The 21,217-nt window shown below is 45.4% G+C and overlaps 2 protein-coding genes across 5 annotated transcripts; one reads left to right on the top strand and one right to left on the bottom strand.

Moving 5' to 3' along the window:
* Positions 1 to 630: 630 nt before the first annotated feature.
* TOMT (transmembrane O-methyltransferase) lies at positions 631 to 5,905 on the top strand. Its single transcript, XM_060767163.2, has 3 exons — positions 631 to 892; positions 3,295 to 3,491; positions 5,585 to 5,905. The coding sequence occupies exons 1-3, from the start codon at positions 631 to 633 to the stop codon at positions 5,903 to 5,905; spliced, it is 780 nt and encodes a 259-aa protein (XP_060623146.2).
* A 3,486-nt stretch (positions 5,906 to 9,391) lies between these two features.
* ANAPC15 (anaphase promoting complex subunit 15) lies at positions 9,392 to 19,921 on the bottom strand. 4 transcript variants are annotated; one of them, XM_067466434.1, is made up of 5 exons: positions 19,814 to 19,921; positions 17,369 to 17,494; positions 15,085 to 15,144; positions 11,830 to 11,970; positions 9,392 to 9,792 (listed from the first exon to the last, which is right to left on the bottom strand). In XM_067466434.1, exons 2-5 carry the CDS (start codon positions 17,486 to 17,488, stop codon positions 9,745 to 9,747), a joined length of 369 nt encoding a protein of 122 aa, XP_067322535.1. In that variant the 5' UTR covers positions 17,489 to 17,494; positions 19,814 to 19,921; the 3' UTR covers positions 9,392 to 9,744. The 4 variants fall into 4 exon arrangements, with proteins under 4 accessions (XP_067322535.1, XP_067322534.1, XP_067322532.1 ...); XM_067466433.1 differs by lacking the exon at positions 19,814 to 19,921 and adding an exon at positions 19,725 to 19,807; XM_067466431.1 differs by lacking the exon at positions 19,814 to 19,921 and adding an exon at positions 17,612 to 18,105.
* Positions 19,922 to 21,217: the final 1,296 nt, after the last annotated feature.

Genomic DNA, 21,217 nt, shown 5'->3' with positions numbered 1-21,217 from the left:
TTTTGCGGAATACCATTAGAGATGGTGCTAGTCTAATGTCCGCAGGAAGGGCGTTCCACAGCCGAGGAGCCACCACCGAGAAGGCCCTATCTCTCGTCCCCATAAGCCGAGCTTGAGAAGCAGGTATAGAAGCAAAGTAAATAAATAAATAATAAATAAATGTCTGACTCTGGGCTGTGGTGCTCATCTCCATTTCTAAGCCGAAGAGCCAGCGTTGTCCATAGACACCTCCAAGGTCATGTGGCCACTGGCATGACTGCATGGAGCGCCGTTACCTTCCCGCCGGAGCAGTACCTATTGATCTACTCACATTTGCATGTTTTCGAACTGCTTTTGATTTATATTTCTGCCAAATTTTTATGATAGCCGATCTAATAAAATTATTATTTGTCTTGGTATATAGCTCCAACAATCAATTAATACAACCCCAGTGAGCCCAATAAGTCACTGGCCAATTTAAGAGTATCTTCATGCTATCCTCCAAACCATTACAAGAGACATAGCATGGCTCACTGTCCTTCTGCTGAGATGACAGGAAGGTGCTGGGCAAGGGAAGGACGTCCTGAATGTCCCCTTTGTGCCTCCTGCTAGGTCTGAGGGTCACCTGAGGACACAGGTGGTGGTGGAGGGATGGTGTCCCCGGCACTGGCACTGGCCTTCCTGCCCTTCGTGGCCACGCTACTCATCCGCTACCGGCACTACTTTCTGCTCTTCTACCGGGCGGTCCTGGTGCGGCACCTGCGGGACTTCCTGACCGGCATCCCCCGAGAGGAGCGCGCCTTCCAGTACCTGCTGACCCACGCCATCCCCGGGGACCCCCAGCACATCCTGGAAACCTTCGACCAGTGGAGCGCCCACTGCGAGTACCTCAGCAACCTGGGCCCACAGAAAGGTAGTGAAGAGACATCACTTGGAATAACTCAAACCTGTGCTATTTGCTTTTGCTTAACAAATATGCAAAAAACTTGTTAACAGTGATTGCTTAATTTTAACTACTCAACTACTTAACCAATGTATTGTGGTCCAGCCATCTATGTGGCTCCCTTTCACCCAAGATGAAGAACTAATTAGCTCAAATATAGCTCAGCCAACAGGCATTAATCAACTAATTGTGTGCTGGTACGGCTGTACCAGGAGCTCCAACTTTATTTTCTTTCTGTTATCTGTTTGCAGTCATAAGGCAGGCCTCCTGTCCATCATAATTAAGCTTTGGTTCCGCCCCTTGTTCAGGGCTCTGGGAGGGAAAGGAGCCATTTTTTGGGCAGTCTCTCATAAGGAAGCTAAACTATAGGACATAGACCAACTCATCCCGTAGAAAAGCTTCTTTTCTTAAGAACATCCGGGGAAACAGAAACAGAATCATAGAATCATAGAATCAAAGAGTTGGAAGAGACCTCCTGGGCCATCCAGTCCAACCCCATTCTGCCAAGAAGCAGGAATATTGCATTCAAATCACCCCCCACAGATGGCCATCCAGCCTCTGTTTAAAAGCTTCCAAAGGAGCCTCCACCACACTCCGGGGCAGAGAGTTCCACTGCTGAACGGCTCTCACAGTCAGGAAGTTCTTCCTCATGTTCAGATGGAATCTCCTCTCTTGTAGTTTGAAGCCATTGTTCTGCGTCCTAGTCTCCAAGGAAGCAGAAAACAAGCTTGTTCCCTCCTCCCTGTGGCTTCCTCTCACATATTTATTCATGGCTATCAAATCTCCTCTCAGCCTTCTCTTCTTCAGGCTAAACATGCCCAGCTCCTTAAGCCGCTCCTCATAGGGCTTGTTCTCCAGACCCTTGATCATTTGAGTCGCCCTCTTCCTCTGGACACATTCCAGCTTGTCAATATCTCTCTCGAATTGTGGTGCCCAGAATTGGACACAATATTCCAGGTGTGGTCTAACCAAGGCGGAATAGAGCATGGGGAGCATGACTTCCCTGGATCTAGACACTATGCTCCTCTTGATGCAGGCCAAAATCCTATTGGCTTTTTTTGCCGCCACATCACATTGTTGGCTCATGTTTAACTTGTTGTCCATGAGGACTCCAAGAGGACTCCAAGATCTTTTTCACACGTACTGCTCTCGAGCCAGGCATCGTTCTGTATCTTTGCATTTCATTTTTTCTGCCAAAGTGGAGAATCTTGCATAATAGCTTAACAATATTGCCAATTGGTATTGATCCTTGCTCTGCGCCTCACCTGAAACTTAGTTTTAGTTAAGAAGGGGTAGCTTGAACCAGCATGGAACTTCAGAAGAACAGATTTAACTAGTTGTTTTGGTAAGACTTCAAAGCTTAAGCACAGGGTGCTGCAGTAGGGAAGGAAAACACAGCAAGGCCATAAATCTTCTCATAGACTGATGGGAATAAACAAGGAGGCTCATTAGCTAGCACTGACATAATGGGTCTCAATATGCATGCTCACAGCAATAAAAGATTGATGGGGAGATATTGGAAAAATTGATATTGATTTATTTATATATTGTATGTACTTTATAAGCACTGAAATGTATAGAAAAATCAGGTTCTCTCTGTGTAAGAAAGCCAGCAGGACAGAGAAGGAAAACTGGTACAATAGAACCTCTAACTTCTAAGTAAGGAGCCTATCCCCCTCCCTCCTGACAGGTCAAAGTAGGCCCCTTGATTGATGAATGTAAGCTGTATGCTGCTATTTAGAAAGAAACACAGAGACATGCCTTTCGCATGTTGGAAGATAGAATTTGATATTTCTTTGATGCTTAAAGTGACGCAGTGATGATGTTTCATATGTAGAAGCATGTTTCTTTGTTTGCCTGCATTTGAAGTGTATAAAAGGGAAAGTCAACGCCTTTATCATTTATCAAAAGCAAACCTCTGGTTTGCTTTTGGACACAACTCCTCACCAGAGTCCCAGCTGGAAATAAAGCCGTACTTTTCTTTCTCCAGAAAGGATCTCTTTTGTTATTATATCTCCCATCTGCTGCTACAAGATTACATAATGGCTTTATGGAGCTTGTGGCACAGAACGGAAGAAAGTTAAGAATGTTTATATAAGCAGAAATCGGACCGAGGAGTGGCGTGGCACTTCCTTTGTTCACAATGGGTTTACCTGGTCAAATAAACTCACTATAATGGAGATCTCCTATCCCTACTAACTATTTTGGATACTCGAGATCACTACAGCTAGGAAACAGAATCTGGGTAATTTCAGTCTCAGCCCCGTTCTTAACTATGAGTCGTTTGTAAGTCAGATGTTTGCAACTTGGAGATGGCCTGTATTTATGATCCACTTTTCCTCCCCGAACCTTTCTTTCCTATCTGCTTCTAGCCAAGATCCTGGAGCGGCTCATCTACGAAAAGGCCCCACTGACCGTCCTGGAGCTGGGCACCTATTGTGGCTACGGTACTGTGGTCATTGCGCAGGCATTGCCGTTGGGCGCCCGAGTCTACACTGTGGAGATGGATAGCCGCAAGGCTGCCGTGGCTGAGAAGGTCATCCGCCTGGCTGGCTTCGACGATGATACGGTCAGTGGCTCCATCATTAAGAGGAGTGCTGGGGGAAGACCACAGGGAGACCCTTCATAAGTCTCCACAAGCTGCAGATAGAGTGGGCCCGCACTATGTAATATGGTCCGCGGGCTGGATATGCCTCACAGAAGCCTTCCCTGCGGCCCACAAGTGAGTTCAGGCCCTTCCCCAGCCTCATACTGAAGGGTTTTTGGGGAATATCTTGGCCTTTTACAAGGTTATGCAGGCCTGAGCTAGACCAAAACATCACTGAGCTTGTGAGTAGGGACCATTGTTGCCATGTTGCAACTGGTCAAATGGCTACTGGTCTGTTTCTGGGCATTGAAGGCCTCTCACAGAGTGACCACTTCAGTGCCCCAATGAAAGGCATACAAGATAGGATCCCTGAGTGGCCACCCTTGAGAAAGTGGTTTAGATAATATCAACGTAAGAGGGACTAAACAGCTGGAGGGAGGGCCAAAGTTGGCCCATGTCTGGTCTATATAAAGTCAACCAAACTGTTGTGGCTGAGATGTTCTCTGATGATGAGGATGATGGGATTCAGATTCCTGGCTCTTTTTCTGTGCCTTCTGTGCCTCAGATCTCTGGGCCTGGTTCTAGGTCTTTTTCTGAGGCTCCCACAGACAGTGCAGAGTCGACAGAGCGGTTCTCAGAAGAAAGGAATTTGAACGAAGTAGATAGCAAACAGGTGGAGAGGCCTTTGCCTCCTTCCCACGCTGATAATAAAAGTGCAGAAAGCCTTGATAGTGACATGACCCGACAAGCCCGTCTTGATTTGCGGGTCAGGTGGAGTTCTTGCATGGTCGGCAGACGAGAAGCCAGCTCGGGGAAAGGTCATCGCAATGCTTTCATGCTGGTGAGGGCATAATGTTTTCATGTTAGAAAGATATTTAGGCTTCTTGCAAACGAAGAGAAAGTGTCAGTTCGACGTAGCTTGTTAGCCTGAAAGCTCCATGGAATAACCTTAGCTGGAAAGCTGTTGCATCCCAGTTCAAGAAACAAGACCATAAGATTAAATCCACCACTCTGGACTGTAGGAAAAGCAATCCTTGTTTATTGATGAAAAGCTGGTTACAAAAGAAAGGTAAATGCAGAGTCAAAAAGCCAGAGAAAAACACAGTAATCAATAGGATCTCTGAACTTGAGCAAAACTTCAAAAGCCACAAAACAATAACCAGGAGTCTGTTAGCCTTTTACTAACCATGAACTTGGAAACTAGAAGCCTCTGGGATTACTGGCCATGGAACACAGGAATTCTGCCAAGGCACAGCCACAGTCCCGAACGTTGCTTGACCTAAAGAAGCACCCGGCAGGAACCCTCTTAAACCAAAGAAGCTATTCTTAGAAACGCCCCTTGACTTTTCTGTCTGGGCCTCTTTCTGCTGTAAGCGCTGTGACCTTCGTAGAGACTGGGAAACATATCTATCTCTGACTATCTGTTCTCTTCGGTCCTCATTAGAAACCCCAGGTGGAGAGATATCACGGCTAACTTCCAAAGCATTCTCTTCCAGCTGTTGGGTTTCGTTTTCATCCCCACTGACCTCTGCATCAACAACAGATTCCACACTGTCAGGGTCAGGGAGAGCTTGCTCAGTTGGAAAAACTATCAGAGAATCCTGTTCACACAGATCAGGATCAGGCTGAACCCCAACGAAAGCAGCACGCTTGGGATTTCTTGCATTTTGATTCTTGAGGCAATTGATTTACTGTTTGTATCTTGGACTCTGTTTTGAACTTTGCTTATAGGATTGTGCCTTTTGTTTTTACCTGAAGATCTTTGGAACTATATTCTGCATTTAACCTAAATCTTTGGAACTTTGCAATGCTTATTCTTTCTTTTGACTTGGACTTTTTCCTCAATAAACTATAAAACTACAGCTCTTGTGTGGTGGTGTTTGGAAGCAAGGTGAAGCTTACTCTGAGTTGCAACACAAATAAACTTTGTGGCTCCCGCTACTATGCTCATTGATGCCATTAACCCGTATCAAAATGTTAATAGATCTCCCCTCTTTCTTTCTCCTTCCTTCTCATTCCTTCTCTTTCCTTCCTTCCTTCCTTCCTTCTTCTCCCTCATATGTCTATATATCCAGGTGGAGCTGATTGTGGGTTCCTCGGAAGAGGTCATCCCGCAGCTGAAGGAGAAGCATGGCTTGTTCCGTGTGGACCTGGTCTTCATGGACCACTGGAAGCGCTGCTACCTGCGCGACCTGCAGCTGCTGGAAGCCCACGGCCTTCTCCTTGAAGGGGCCACCATCCTGGCTGACAACGTCATCTTCCCGGGGGCCCCCCACTTCCTGCAATACGTCAAGGCTTGCGGGAAGTACAAGTGGAGGGTGCACCGGACCAGCCTCCAGTACTTCCGGGCCATTCCCGACGGGATGGCGCAGCTCACCTACACTGGGGAAGAATGAGGAGGAAGGGAGTGATGAACCCGCTCAGATGGAAGGGGTCCTCCAAAGGCCATCTAGTCTGACCCCGTTCTGCCATAGGGGCATGCAAAGGGTCATACTCAACCTCAGTTTCAAAACTTCCAAAGATGGTGAGTCCTTCTAGAAAACTGCTCAGCTGGAAAGGAACCCCAAAGGTCATCTAGTCTAACCTTGCTCTGCCATAGAGGCATACAAATTGAATGTGGTCTTGGAAGGATCCCATTCAAACTTCCAAAGATGGTGAGTCCTTCTAGAAAACTGCTCAGCTGGAAAGGAACCCCAAAGGTCATCTAGTCTAACTTTGTTCTGGCATGGAAATTGAATGAGGTCTTGGAAAGGTCCCATTTAAACTTCCAAAGATGGAGAGTCTTTCTAGAAAACCGCTCAGCTGGAAGGGAACCCCAAAGGCCATCTAGTCTGACCCCATTCCTGCCATGGAGCCATACAAAACAGATCCATTCTAGAAGGGTTCCATTCAAACTCAGTTTCAAAACTTCCAAAGATGGAGAGTCCTTCTAGAAAATTGCTCAGCTGAAAGGGAACCCCAAAGGCCATCTAGCCTGAACCCACTCCTGCCATGGAGGCATGCAAAACTGATGCAGCCTTGAACGGGTCCCATTGAAACTTCCAAAGATGGAGTGTCCTTTTAGAAAATTGCTCAGCTGGAAAGCAAACTCCAAAGGCCATCTAGTCTGACCCCATGCTGACATGGAGACATGTAAATTGAATGCAGTCCAGGGAGGGTCGCACTCAACTTCGATTCCAAAACTTCCAAAGATGGAGAGTCCTTCTAGAAAATTGCTCAGCTGGAAAGGGAACTCCAAAGGTCATTTAGTCTGGCCTTATTCCTGTCATAGAGGCATGCAACTTGAATGCAGTCTTGGAAGGATTGTACTCAACTTCGATTTCAAAACTCTCAAGGATGGAGAGACCTTTTAGAAAAATGCTCAGCTGGAAAGGGAACCCCAAAGGTCATCTAGTCTGACCCTGTTCTGCCATAGAAGCATGCAAATTTAATGCAGAGATGGAATAGACTCATTAAAACTCAGTTTGAAAACTTCTAAAGATGGAGATTCCTTTGAGAAAATGGCTCAGCTGGAAGGGAACCCCAAAGGTAATCTAATCTGACCTTATTCTGCCATACAGGCATGCAAATTGATTGCAGTCTTGGAAGGGTCCCATTCAAACTTCCAAAGATGGAGAGTCCTTCTAGAAAATTGCTCAGCTGGAAGGGAATCCCAAAGACCATCTAGTCCAACCCTGTGCAGCCATGGAGGTATGCAAACTGAATGCAGTCTTGGAAGGGTTGAACTCAACTGTTGTCCTTTTAGAAATTGATCAGCTGGAAAGGGAACCCCAAAGGCCATTTAGTCTGATCCCATTCTGCCACAGAGACATGTAAATTGAATGCAGTCTTGGAAGAGTTGCACTCAACTTTGATTTCAAAACTTCCAAAGATGGAGACTCCTTCTAAAAATCTGCTCAGCTGGAAGGGAGCCCCAAAGGTCATCTAGTCTGACCCCATGCAGACATAAAGATGCAAATTGAATGCAGTCTTGGAAGGGTCTTACTCAACTTTGCACTCAACTTTGATTTCAAAACTGCTTGAGTATCTAACAACAAAAACAACAAAAGGTACACTTCATTAAAAACCAGCCCATTTAGCAAGCATTGCAAACGCTGGTTTGTTATCACTAAATGTTTGTGCAGTAGATCAGCCAGAGGCTGATGGTTTAACTGATGATTTAGAGAGGATTGTGGGCTTTCCTGTAGCACAAAGGCTCAAGTCTGGGAAATTCAGGTCTGGGGAATGATGTTTCTCCCGGTGAGAAAACTGGCTCGGAAAGTGCCGGCTTCAAGACCAGTCCGAGGAGTTAGAACTAGCAACAACAGATAAGGAATCAAGTGAAGAGCTGAGTGATAAGGAATGTTCTCAGGAGAAACCACCTGTAGTCTCAGAGATCAACAAAAGTCTTTGTCTGCAAATCAGAGCCAAATATAGATTACGCCGGTCTGAGAGATTACTTGGGAAAGCTGGGGAGAAAATTCACGGAAGACGTAATGCTTTCATGGGTGTCTATTAAACAAGTTGTTTACTTTAAAGGCAGGTCAGGCAACACTCTGTTAGAGTGAGAAGCTAAGCCTGGGTTCTTGGTTCAAGTCAAGCCTTGGTTTTGGATTTTAATCCTAGAAGTTTTCTATGTTTCTGATCATGTAACAAGTTTTACTAGTTATACCTTTTTGCTTATGAACTTACGCTGTATCTGTGATTTCTGGCTGTTCCTGGACCTTGTCACCTCTGGAACTTTGTAAGACATTGAGATTACTCAGTTCTTGTGGGTTTTTTTGGGCTATATGGCCATGTTCTACAGGCATTTCTCCTGACGTTTCGCCTGCATCTATGGCAAGCTTCCTCAGAGGCCATATAGGCCAAAAAAACCCACAAAAACTGAGTGATTCCAGCCATGAAAGCCTTCGACAATACATTGAGATTACTGTTTGGTTATCACCTGTTGCTAAACCTTTTTTGGATTATATAGCTTCCTTTTCTTATTCCCACGTTTTATATGCTTTTATGTGTGTTTGCGATAAACCTGTTTGCTTATATTACTGGACTTTTGCATGGTGTGATGATCATAGGTTTTTCCAGGTCTGGGATGCAACAGCTTGGCATTTATGCCTATTTTTGTAAACCTGTACATCTGGGGTCACATAAAACATTTCTTGGTCAGGAATGTGTGTTTTCCGGGCTGTCTGGCCATGTTCCAGAAGCACTGAATGGCCTTGTGGGGTTTGTATATCTGTGGAATGATGTCCAAGGTGAGAGAAAGAACTCTTGTCTGTTCGAGGTAGGTGTCAGTGTTGCCATTGGCCATCTTGATTAGCATTGAATGGCCTTGCAGCTTCAAAGCCTGGCTGGTTGCTGCCTGGGGGATTCAGGGCAAACTAACACCTCCCAACAAAAGATGCACCTAGGCAGGAAGCAGCCAGGCTTTGAAGCTGCAATGCTAATGCTAATCAAGGTTGCCACACTTGCATCAAACAGACAAGAGTTCTTTCTTCCACCCTGGACATCAACGGAGAAATGGCTTCAAACTACAAGAGAGGAGATTCCATCTGAACATGAGGAAGAACTTCCTGACTGTGAGAGCCATTCAGCAGTGGAACTCTCTGCCCCGGAGTGTGGTGGAGGCTCCTTCTTTGGAAGCTTTTAAACTGAGGCTGGATGGCCATCTGTCAGGGGTGCTTTGAATGCAATATTCCTGCTTCTTGGCAGAATGGGGTTGGACTGGATGGCCGAGGAGGTCTCTTCCAACTCTAGGATTCTATATGTACATTGTAATCGGGCCTGAGTCCCCTGTGGGGTGAGAAGGGCGGAATATAGATACTGTAAATAACTGTAAATAATAAATACAACTGTGATAGTAAATGTGAACTGCAGAACGTTGGAGAGAAAGAGAAACTCACTCCAGGTAAGAAACAGGTTTATTCATAAAATGTATTCCACCAAAAGCAGAATCAGCACAAACACAGAAATAATAAATACAAGTGGCTTTTGTTACACATATCCTCTGTGTCTGGATGAAAAACATAGAATCCTGTATGTTGTCTTACTCACAGATATTCTCAGCCAGCCCAAAGTGTTCTACAGCGGAGCATCGAAGGACATCCAAGGCAATGAGGCTAGTCTTTCCGGGCAAGAGGCAGGGCAGGATGGGACCATATGCACCAGGCAGGATGCCTTGCCAACAGTGGCCCCTCTCCCTTTCCCTGGCAGGACAACGAGGCTGCAAGGATGCATCATTGTGCATCAAAGACAGCTAGATCATCCACTGGTCTTGATCTTGCTCAGACCCTTCCATGTCCACCTTGGGAAAGAGAGGAAGAAAGAGGCATGAGCATAATAAAACCTGTTAGTATGTGTTTTTATATGATACTAGCCGTCCCCTGCCACGCATTGCTGTGGCCCACATGGGGGTTCTGTGTGGTAGGTTTGGCCCAATTCTATTGTTGATGCGGTTCAGAATGCTCTGTGATAGTAGGTGAACTATAAATCCCAGCAACTACAACTCCCAAATGTCAAGATTCTATTTTCCCCAAAATCCACCAGTGTTCACATTTGGGCCTATTGAGTCTTCGTGTAGAGTTTGGTCCAGATCCATCAGTGTTTGAGTCCACAGTGATCTCTGGATGTAGGTGAACTACAACTCCAAAACCAAAGGACGTTGCTCACCAAACTCTTCCAGTATTTTCTGTTGGTCATGGGAGAACTGTGTGCCAAGTTTGGTTCAATTCCATCGTTGGTGGGGTTCAGAATACTCTGTGATTTTAGGTGAACTATAAATCCCAGCAACTACAACTCCCAAATGTCAAGATTCTATTTTCCTCAAACTCCACCAGTGTTCACATTTGGGCATATTGAGTATTCGTGTAGAGTTTGGTCCAGATCCATCATTGTGTGAGTCCACAGTGATCTCTGGATGTAGGTGAACTACAACTCCAAAACCAAAGGACGTTGCTCACCAAACCCCTCCGGTATTTTCTGTTGGTCATGGGAGAACTGTGTGCCAAGTTTGGTTCAATTCCATTGTTGGTGGGGTTCAGAATGCTCTTTGATTGTAGGTGAACTATAAATCCCAGCAACTACAACTCCCAAATGACAAAATCATTTTTTTTTTTAGTGAAGGACATGCATTGGGTTGTTAGGTGTCTTGTGTCCAAATTTGGTGTCAATTCGTCCAGTGGTTTTTGAGTTCTCTTAATCCCACAAACGAACATTACATTTTTATTTATATAGACTAGCCGTCCCCTGCCACTCGCTGCTGTGGCCCACTCTGTGTATATGTGTTTTGTGTGTGTATCTGTATGTTTGCATTTATATATGTGGTTTTGTGCATGCGTTGTAATGTAATTTTGTTTTTTGGCTTTTTAAGTCACTTATGCTGTGTTTTTCAGTGTTTTTATGAGTGATGGTCACTCGTTGACCTGATACATGTATTGTGTCCAAATTTGGTGTCAATTTGTCCAGTGGTTTTTGAGTTATGCTAACCCCACAAACGAACATTACATTTTTATTTATATAGACTTGCTGTCCTCTGTATAGGTAGATAGATCTATCTATCTGATCCATCTGGAGATCTATCTGATCTTTCTGGAGATGCCAGCTACAGATGCAGGCAAAACGTCAGGAGAAAATGCTGCGAGAACACACTGACCATACAGACCAGAAACCACACGACACCTCAAACATCACCATCATAACAAAAACAACTCCTTGAAACCCCATGCAAAGAAGATGATTCCACCTGCTTTCCCCTATAGATATTGGTTCTTTCTCCCACCCTGAACATTCCATAAGAACGTCCTGACTGTGAGAGCCGTTCAGCAGTAGAACTCTCTGCCGCAGAGTGTGGTGGAGGCTCCTTCTTTGGAAGCTTTTAAACAGAGGCTGGATGGCCATCTGTCAGGGGTGATTTGAATGCAATATTCCTGCTTCTTGGCAGAATGGGGTTGGACTGGATGGCCCAGGAGGTCTCTTTCAACTCTTTGATTCTATGATTCTATATATACTCCACTTCCTTGACTACCATCTGATCTTTCTGGAAGTGCCAGCTTCAGATGCAGGCGAAATGTCAGGAGAAAATGCTGCGAGAACACATTGACCATACAAACCGGAAACTGCACAGCACTTCAAGCATCATCATCATAACAACAACAACAACCCCTTGAAACGCCATGCAAAGAAGATGATTCCACCTGCTTTCCCATTTCATGACACAGACACAGCTTGCCTTGGCTGCTCTCTGGGCCTGAAAAGAGCCCCTTCTTTCTCTGCTGGACCCCACAGGTTCATGACCCAGCAAGGAAAGAAGCCTTGGCCATCCTCTAACCCTCTCCCCACAAACCTCGTTGATCTCCCCATCGTCGGGGGACTCGTTGTAGTCGTTCATCTCGTCCATGTCCTGCATGTCCTCATCGTCCTCCGAGTCTTCCTCGCTGTCCTCGTCGTCCTCGTCATCCTCCTCTTCCTCCTCGTCGTAAGTCTGCTGAGGCAAAGGCAACATCGCAGCTGACCTTCTGGCCACTTTAAGTGTATTTACTATACCTAAATTCTGTTTTTAACCACATTGTTATTATTTGTTTTATTAACTTTTGTATTGCACTTTGCAATCGTGTCTAGTGTGGGATTGTTATCCGCCTTTGGGTATGCATGGGAAGAAAGGCAGGGTATAAATAAAGATGATAATAATTATTATTATTTTATTTTTATTTATCGTGTCAGGAGCAAACCAAACAGTTGTATTGCATTTTTTAACAAACAAACAAGACACAAAGTTTGCAAGCTTGGTAGTTGATTAGATGTCCTTTGACCAGTATCTGCCCACTTGGAGTGCCTCTGGTGTTACTATAAGAAGGTCCTCCATGGTGCATGTGGCTCAGGTTGCATTGCAGCAGGCGGTCAGTGGTTTGCTCTTCTCCACACTCGCATGTCGTGGACCCCACTTTGTGGCCCCATTTCTTGAGGTTGGCTCTGCATCTCGTGGTGCCAGAGCGCAGTCTGTTTAGTGCCTTCCAAGTCGCCCAGTCTTCTGTGTGCCCAGGGGGGAGTCTCTCATCTGGTATCAGCCCTGGGTTGAGGTTCTGGGTTTGAGCCTGCCACTTTTGGACTCTCGCTTGCTGAGGTGTTCCAGCGGTTGTCTCTGTAGATCTTAGAAAACTATTTCTAGATTTAAGTCATTGACGTGCTGGCTGATACCCAAACAGGGGATGAGCTGGAGATGTCTCTGCCTTGGTCCTTTCACTTTTGGCTGCTACTTCCCGGCGGATGTCAGGTGGTGCAATACCGGCTAAGCAGTGTAATTTCTCCGGTGGTGTAGGGCGCATGTCTCATTAAGAGCCACATCTACTCTTTTAGTGTGGTGAGATGTGTTCCACACTGGGCATGCGTATTCAGCAGCAGAGTAACTCATAATAATAATAATAATTATTATTATTATTATTATTATTATTATACCATTTGTCTGCAACAAAGAACTGGTTGGATCACAAGCCTGAAATAATTATGAAAAATGAACACATTAAACTGATGGAATTTTAGAGCACAAGACTCCTCACTTCACGATCGTAGAAAAAAACAAAATATGGATCATTGATGGTGCAATTCCAAGTGACAGCAGAATTGATAAGAAACAACTGGAAAATCTTACACGATATGAGGATTTCAAGATCGAACTGCAAAGACTCTGGCACAAGCCAGTCAAGGGGGTCCCAGTAGTGATGGGCACACTGGGTGCAGTACCTAAAGACCTTGGCCTGCACTTAAACACAATCAGCGCTGATAAGATAACCATCTGCCAGCTGCAGAAGGCCACCTTACTGGGATCTGCACGCATTATTCGCCGATACATCACACAATCCAAGACACTTGGGAAGCGTCCAATGTGTGATCCAATACAACAACCAGGATAGTGATCTTGTTTGCTGTGTACTAATCTTGTTGTAAAAGGCCACCTTACTGGGATCTGCACACATTATTTGCCGATACAGTGTTCAATCGGTACTTCGTGGTTCGCTTTTAGCAGACTTGCTGTTTTGTGGCTTTTTGAAAATATTAATTAAAAATAAAAAATAGAAAGTATTTATGTCCAGTAGAGGCCAGGGACCCCGGAAGTGAGGTGGTCTGAGGTGCGGTGTGGAAGTCCTGCCTCCCTGGCCAGCTGATGCCTGTGTGACACTGGAGGCTCTGCCAGGGTCTGTGGAGGCCAGGGAGTCAGGCTGGTGCCCTTGGGATGGGCCGGGAGGCAGGTAGGGAAGCGCAGATAAGAAAATAATCTATAAATTATACAAAACTAGCCATCTTCTGCCACAGGTTGCTGTGGCCCAGTCTGTGTATATGTTTTTTGTGTATCTATATAGTGGAATACATCACACCATGTTAAACAGTGGATGTGGCTCCTAATGAAACATGCTGCATTATCACAGGATGTCTACACCTAACACCACTGGAGAAATTATACTGTTTAGCCGGTATCGCACCACATGAAGTAGCAGCCAGTAATGAAAGGACCAAAGCATTGCCATCTCTGGCCCACCCCCTGTTCGGATATCAGCCAGCATGCCAACAACTTAAATCAAGAAATAGCTTCCTAAGATCTACAGAGATACTTGAAGGAACACCTCAGCAAGCGAGAGTCCAAAAGTGGCAGGCTAAAATCAGGAACTTCAATCAGTGGCTAAAACTGGATGAGAAACTCCCTCCTGGGCACACAGAAAGTTGGACAACTTGGAAGGCATTGAGATGCAGAACCAACCTTAAGAAATGGGGCCACAAAGTGGAGTCCACAACATGTGAGTGTGGAGAAGAGCAAACCACAGACCACTGACTACAATGCGGTCTGAGCTCTGCCACATGGACAATGGAGGATCTTCTCACAGCGACACCAGAGGCACTCCAACTGGCCAGCTTCTGGTCAAAGGACATTTAGTATAATGCCAAATTTTTAACTTTGGGATTTTTTAATGCATTATGGAGCCTCCGGTGGCGCAGTGGGTTAAATGCTTGTGCCGACAGGACTGCTGACTGAAAGGTTGGAGATTCAAATCCAGGGAGTGGGGTGAGCTCCCGTCTGTCAGTTCCAGCTTCTCATGCAGGGACATGAGAGAAGCTTCGCAGAAATGGTAACACATCCAGGCGACCCCTGGGCAACGTCCTTGCAAGCGGCCAATTCTCTCACACCAGAAGCAACTTGCAGTTTCTCAAGTTGCTTCAGACACTATCCAGGGAGTGGAGTGAGCTCCCGTCTGTCAGTTCCAGCTTCTCGTGCAGGGACATGAGAGAAGCCTCCCAGAGGATGGCAACACATCCAGCCGTCCTTGTAGACGGCCAACTCTCTCACACCAGAAGCAACTTGCAGTTTCTCAAGTTGCTTCTGACACGATAAATAAATAAACAAACTTTGTTTGTGTTTTTAAATACATTATAACTGTGCCCTCAATTTGCTTCTGAAACAATAAATAAAAATAAATGAGGGAAGAATGCTTCTTGTTTGCTTTGATGCTTCAAACGAGACCCAAGTTAGTCCCCCGAATGAGGTAGAGACCCCCAAACCCACCACTCTCAACCCAAGGAAAGCCCAAGCATCCTGAGAGATGGTCATTACCTCTGAGGCCGGTTTGCCAATCGGGACCAAGTTATTGTCCTTCTCAGCTATGCTCTGCAGCTGGGAAAAGAAGGGGTGAGAAAAGCGGTATATAAATGCTGTAAATAAATAACTAATATATAAATAAATAAATGGGTACATACAGAGATATCAATGGATTTCAAAGATCTGGCTCAAGATATTTTGGGGAGGGGGGATTTTTCTCGCTAGGCTAGTTTCTAATCCATATAATCAACATACGGTAATCGGTAATGGTTATATTACATTACACCACTGGAGGTGGTGATATAAATTAAAGCAAGCAGCCTTAAATGCTTATATCACAGGCCTGGGCAAACTTCAGCCCTCCAGGTGTTTTGGACTGCAACACCCACAATTCCTAACATCCTCAGGCCCTTTCCTTTCCCCCCTCAGGGTTGCTTTACTACCATCAGATTTACTACCATAAGATGCCAGCCACAGATGAAGGAGAAACATCAGGAGAAAATGCTGCTAGGACACCTTGGCCATACAGCCCAGAAAGCACACAACACTTTAGTGATTCCGACTGTGAAAGCTTTTGACAATACACGTTATTTTTTGTTAATTGAGAGAACACTTCTCTCAAGTGATACAAGGGTTGAATGAAAAGTAATGCCTCCACCTTCGTTACTTGGGTTTGGATGGGAATATTTTAATATATCCAATGCAGAAATAATCCTTAGAATGTGCTATTCAACGACCACTATTCACTTATCCACATAATCACTGGACAATTGGATACATTTCTGCCAACGATGAACAAGTTTTTTGAAGCTGTCGTGGAAGAAGTCGGCACTCTGTTTCCGCAACCAGCATCTCACAGTTCATCAACGTCTTCATCAGAAGCATAATGATGTCCCCGTAGATCTTTCATTATCGGAACAGATGGAAGTCAGGCGATACTAAATCTGGACTGTATGGAGGATGCCATACGGTGGTGAGATCCAGTCTCTGAAGTTTCAAGTCTGTGTGCTTTCAGCATCCTGGGTACCCATTGTGCACAGATCTTCCGATAGCCAAGTAAAGCAATAATGTGACCCACACGTTCTCGTGAAATGCCGATTACGCTTGAAATTTCTCTCTGAGTGATATGACGATCGTCCTGAATCAATCTATCAACCTTTTGCTTGTGAAACTTGGTGGTTGCTGTCACAGGACATCCAACTCTTTGTTTGACACACAAGTCAGATGTTCCCACCTCAACATCTTTAAACTTACTCACTCAATGACATGCAGTACTCACACCAACACAATCACCATAAAAAGCTTGCATTCCCTGATGAATCCCCTTTGGGGTGACACCTTATGCTGTCAAGAATTCAATGACTGCACGTTGCTTAAATCACATTGACCAACCGCCTGTGCAGGGTTCCATACTTCGCACTTTAACAACACAACCGTTCAATGCTAAGGCTTCCCACCAAAATGGAACTGTAGAGGAGACTCTACTGAACAAGCCAGTACCTGCCACATGCCAGTGCTGCCATCTGTTGAGGAGTTATCAAGGTGGAGGCATTACTTTTCACTCAACCCTCGTAATTCTATGGTGAATGTCCACCAGAATTTGACCATAGGCAAACTACAAGTCATAGAATCATAGAATCAAAGAGTTGGAAGAGACCTCATGGGCCATCCAGTCCAACCCCCTGCCAAGAAGCAGGAATATTGCATTCAAATCACCCCTGACAGATGGCCATCCAGCCTCTGTTTAAAAGCTTCCAAAGAAGGAGCCTCCACCACACTCCGGGGCAGAGAGTTCCACTGCTGAACGGCTTCCACAGTCAGGAAGTTCTTCCTCATGTTCAGATGGAATCTCCTCTCTTGTAGTTTGAAGCCATTGTTTCGTGCCCTAGTCTCCAAGGAAGCAGAAAACAAGCTTGCTCCCTCCTCCCTGTGGCTTCCTCTCACATATTTATACATGGCTATCATATCTCCTCTCAGCCTTCTCTTCTTCAGGCTAAACATGCCCAGTTCCCTAAGCCGCTCCTCATAGGGCTTGTTCTCCAGACCCTTGAAGTCATAGGAATTCATAGCACTGAGCCCTGGCAGTTCATATGGTGCCAAGCTGCACTACTTCTCCAGTGTGGACACAGTCCAAGTTTGCCTCTGAGGACTTTCCCCAAAGAGTTCAAAACTCCACTGGGACGATAAGAACCTTTGGAGAGCTGAAACTCTCTGGGGGAAGTTCTGCTTCATGGAATTTTAATGGCAACACCGAAGTCTGCCTCTTGTCTATTGTGTCTCCCTCTCCGCTGGGTCTCACCCAAGCCTGGTGCTGCTGCTCCTGCTGCTGGAGTTCGTTCTCATCGACGCAGGGACGGTCGAGGTTGAACCAGAGCGACTCCGTGACCCTTGGGAAGAGGGAAGGGAACAGCGTGGACATGTCTTCCTGTGGGCAAGAGAGAGAAGGAGAATAATGTCCAAGGTTAGAGAAAGAACCTGTGTATGTTTGAAGCAAGTGTGAATGTTGTGATTGGCAAACTGGATTAGCATTGAGTAGCCTTACAGCTGCAGAGTCATTCAGTGAGGAAGTTTGTATAGAGGTTGCCTGGCTGTTGTTGCCTGAAAGCATCCTCTGTTTGGGAGGTGTTAACTAGCACTTGATTGCTTGCTGTCTGGAGTTCTCTTGTTTCTGAATCGTGTTCCTTATTTACTGTCTTGATTCTGGTGTTTATTTAAATACTGGTAACCAGATTTTGTTCATTTTCATAGTGTCCTCCTTTCTGTTGAAATTGTCCGTTTGCTTCCTGTGGATTTCACTGGCTTCTTTGTGTAGCCTGGCATGATGGCTGTCGGAGTGGTCCAGCATTTCTGTGTTCTCAAATAATATTCTGTGCCCAGGTTGGTTCATGACATGCTCTGCTTGGATCAGTCTGCAGTGCTTTTCATGTTCTTTGATTCATGCCTGGGCAATGCTGCGTTGTTGACTTGTGCACAGATGCACAGTATACAATGGACTCCTGCAGAGGTGAGAGTCACAGAATCCTAGAGTTGGAAGAGACCTCAGGGGCCATCCAGTCCAACCCCATTCTGCCAAGAAGCAGGAATATTGCATTCAAAGCACCCTTAACAGGTGGCCATCCAGCCTCTGTTTAAAAGCTTCCAAAGGAGCCTCCACCACACTCTGGGGCAAAGAGTTCCACTGCTGAATGGCTCTCACAGATGTTCAGATGGAAGAGAAGATCTCTCTTATCTTTTGCTGAACGTAACATTTGTTGGATTTTCTTGCTGGGTCTGTAGGCTGTGTTTCTTCATCTTGGTTCCCTTGATGTATGGTATAGTCTTGGAAACTATGCTTCTATTAATGCAGGCTTTTTTTTTTGGTCATGTCAGGAGCAACTTGAGAAACTGCAAGTCGCTTCTGGTGTGAGAGAACTGGACATTTGCAAGGATGTTGCCCAGGGGACGCCCCGATGATTTGACGTTTTTATCATCTTTGTGGGAGGCTTCTCTCATGTCCCCGCATGAGGAGCTGGAGCTGATAGAGGGAGCTCATCTGCACTCTCCCTAGATTTGAACCTGTGACCTGTCGGTCTTCAGTCCTTCTGGCACAGGGGTGTAACCCACTGTGCCACCGGGGGATCCTGAAATGCAGGCTGAAATGGTATTTGCCTTTGTTGCTGCAGCATTGCACTGCTGGATCACATTCGAGTAGTTGTGACCAAGGTCCAATAATTCCAAGGTTCTTTTTAAACCAAGCCTGCAGCCTCCTTCTCTGGAGGTGTTTAAGCAGAGGCTGGATGGGCATATATTCAAGGGAGATATTGACAAGCTGGAATGTGTCCAAAGGAGGGCGACTCAAAGGATCAAGGGTCTGGAGAACAAGCTCTATGAGGAGCGGCTTAAAGAGATGGGCATGTTTAGCCTGAAGAAGAGAAGGCTGAGAGGAGATATGATAGCCATGTGGAAAAAGGGCTATCAAAGAGGAAAAATGGGACAAGTGCAAAGCCAGAATGGATGTCCAATGGATGTCCAAAGAACTTCTAACTGTGCAAAAACACAAAAGAGACATGCACAAGAAGTAGAAAAAGGGAGAAACCACCAAAGAAGAATTCAAACAAATAGCCAACACCTGTAGGGAAAAGATCTGCAAGGCTAAAGCACAAAACGATTAGGACAAGGAACAAAGAGATATTGACTCTAAGCTGGAATGTGTCCAGAGGAGGGCGACTCAAAGGATCAAGGGTCAGGAGAACAAGCCCTATGAGGAACGGCTTAAGGAGCTGGGCATGTTTAGCCTGAAGAAGAGAAGGCTGAGAGGGGATATGATAGACATGTATAAATATGTGAGAGGAAGCCACAGGGAGGAGGAGGGAGCAAGCTTGTTTTCTGCTTTCATGGAGACTAGGACGCAATGGAACAATGACTTCAAACTACAAGAGAGGAGATTCCACCTGAACATGAGGAAGAACTTCCTGACTGTGAGAGCCGTTCAGCAGTGGAACTCTCTGCCCCGGAGGGAGTGTGGTGGAGGCTCCTTCTTTGGAAGCTTTTAAGCAGAGGCTGGATGGCCATCTGTCAGGGGTGATTTGAATGCAATATTCCTGCTTCTTGGCAGAATGGGGGTGGACTGGATGGCCCATGAGGTCTCTCCCAACTCTAGGATTCTATGATTCTACCTCCCAAGCAGAGGGTGCCTCCAGGCAACAACAGCCAGGCGACCTCGACGCAGAGGCCCGGCCTTTTCCCGCCTCGCGCTCATTCTCACCTCCCAATGGCGGAGACCCGGAAGCGCTTCCTCTCGGACCAGCCTGCTTTGCAATGTTGATAGGAAGTGCTTTTCTTTCTCGCTCTCTCCCTGCGCGCATGCGCAACACGGCTCCCTTTTTGTCCCCCTGTCGGAGCGTGTGTGAAAGTGTAGAAACGTAACCCGGCTCCTCCCTTCTGTTGCGCCTGCGCAGTCAGTCGTCACAGAGGGACTGGGAAATAGAGGAAAGAGCTTCTGCAGAGCGCATGCGCAGGAGAGAGAGAGAGAGAGAGAGAGAGAGGGAGAGGGAGAGGGAGAGGGAGAGGGAGAGAGAGAGAGAGTGTGTGTGTACTGAACGCAATGGCCTCTAGGGGGAGCTTTGGACCAAAGGCTGAAACATTTCATTCATTTTAGGAAAACAAGCAAATATATTATTTTTTGCATATTTTTAAAATGCCATACTCTTATTTTCTTTCCTTATTTTAAAATCACAATTGAAAATTAGTTGCCAAAGAATTGGGAATGTAATTTAGTATTGTTTTATAATACTATGTATAGTCCAAGTTTGTTTCATATTGTGTTTTATCTGAATACTTTGTTTATAAGTCTATATCTATGTATCTATCTATGCATCTATGTATATCTATCTATCTATCTATCTATCTATAATGTATTTTGTATTTACAACTTTACATGTTTGCACCTTAAGTGCTTTTGTGAGCTGCCTCGAGTCCCTTCGTAATTAGTGTTTGTGTGTGTGTATAAATATATAATATTGTACTTGTATGTGTGTGTGTGTGTATCACTGTACTTCTATATGTGTTTGTATACTCTCTCTCTCTCTCTCTCTCTCTCCTGCTTCTTGGAAGAATGGGGTTGGACTGGATGGCCCATGAGGTCTCTTTGATTCTATGATTCTCTCTCTCTCTCTCTCTCTCTCTCTCTATATATATATATAGCTGTCCCCTGCCACGCATTGATGTGGCCCAGTCTGGTGATCTGGAAAATAAAGTAATGAGAGAGTGTTGGTTTCTAATATATGTAATTTCTGTATGCTTGTGGGTAAACAGTATTTCTTGCTGTTTCTTTGGCAGTGTTGATGTGGAGTGTGTCTGGTTTGCCTACTCTGGAACATGCAACATATCATTGTCCTTCTTTAGGGGTCCCTTTCAAATCTATGATACTATATCTCTCTCTGTGTGTGAATGATATATAGCTATCTATATCGATGGCTGGATGGCTCTTTGTCAGGAGGACTTTGATTTCGTTTTCTTGCCCTGCTGAAGGGAGTTCGACTGGATGGCCTTGAGTATTTTCTGTTGGTCATGGGGGTTATGTGTGGGAAGTTTGCCCCAATTCTGTCGTTAGTGGGGTTCAGAATGCTCTTTGATTGTAGGTGAACTATAAATCCCAGTAACTACAACA

The sequence above is a fragment of the Anolis sagrei genome, chromosome 3, assembly GCF_037176765.1.
Source record: "Anolis sagrei isolate rAnoSag1 chromosome 3, rAnoSag1.mat, whole genome shotgun sequence".
In the NCBI taxonomy this organism is placed as follows: domain Eukaryota; kingdom Metazoa; phylum Chordata; class Lepidosauria; order Squamata; family Dactyloidae; genus Anolis; species Anolis sagrei.
This window is presented reverse-complemented; position numbering and strand designations above follow the sequence as displayed.

Coding starts and splice junctions, on each gene's coding strand:
- TOMT (XM_060767163.2), top strand. CDS start 631: ATGGTGTCCCCGGCACTGGCACTGGCCTTCCTGCCCTTCGTGGCCACG. Junction 893..3,294: donor CAACCTGGGCCCACAGAAAG/GTAGTGAAGAGA, acceptor ATCTGCTTCTAG/CCAAGATCCTGGAGCGGCTC. Junction 3,492..5,584: donor CTGGCTTCGACGATGATACG/GTCAGTGGCTCC, acceptor CTATATATCCAG/GTGGAGCTGATTGTGGGTTC.
- ANAPC15 (XM_067466431.1), bottom strand. CDS start 17,677: ATGCTTTCAGGCAACAACAGCCAGGCAACCTCTATACAAACTTCCTCA. Junction 11,971..15,084: donor TTGGCAAACCGGCCTCAGAG/GTAATGACCATC, acceptor CCTTTGCCTCAG/CAGACTTACGACGAGGAGGA. Junction 9,793..11,829: donor ACGATGGGGAGATCAACGAG/GTTTGTGGGGAG, acceptor CTCTTTCCCAAG/GTGGACATGGAAGGGTCTGA.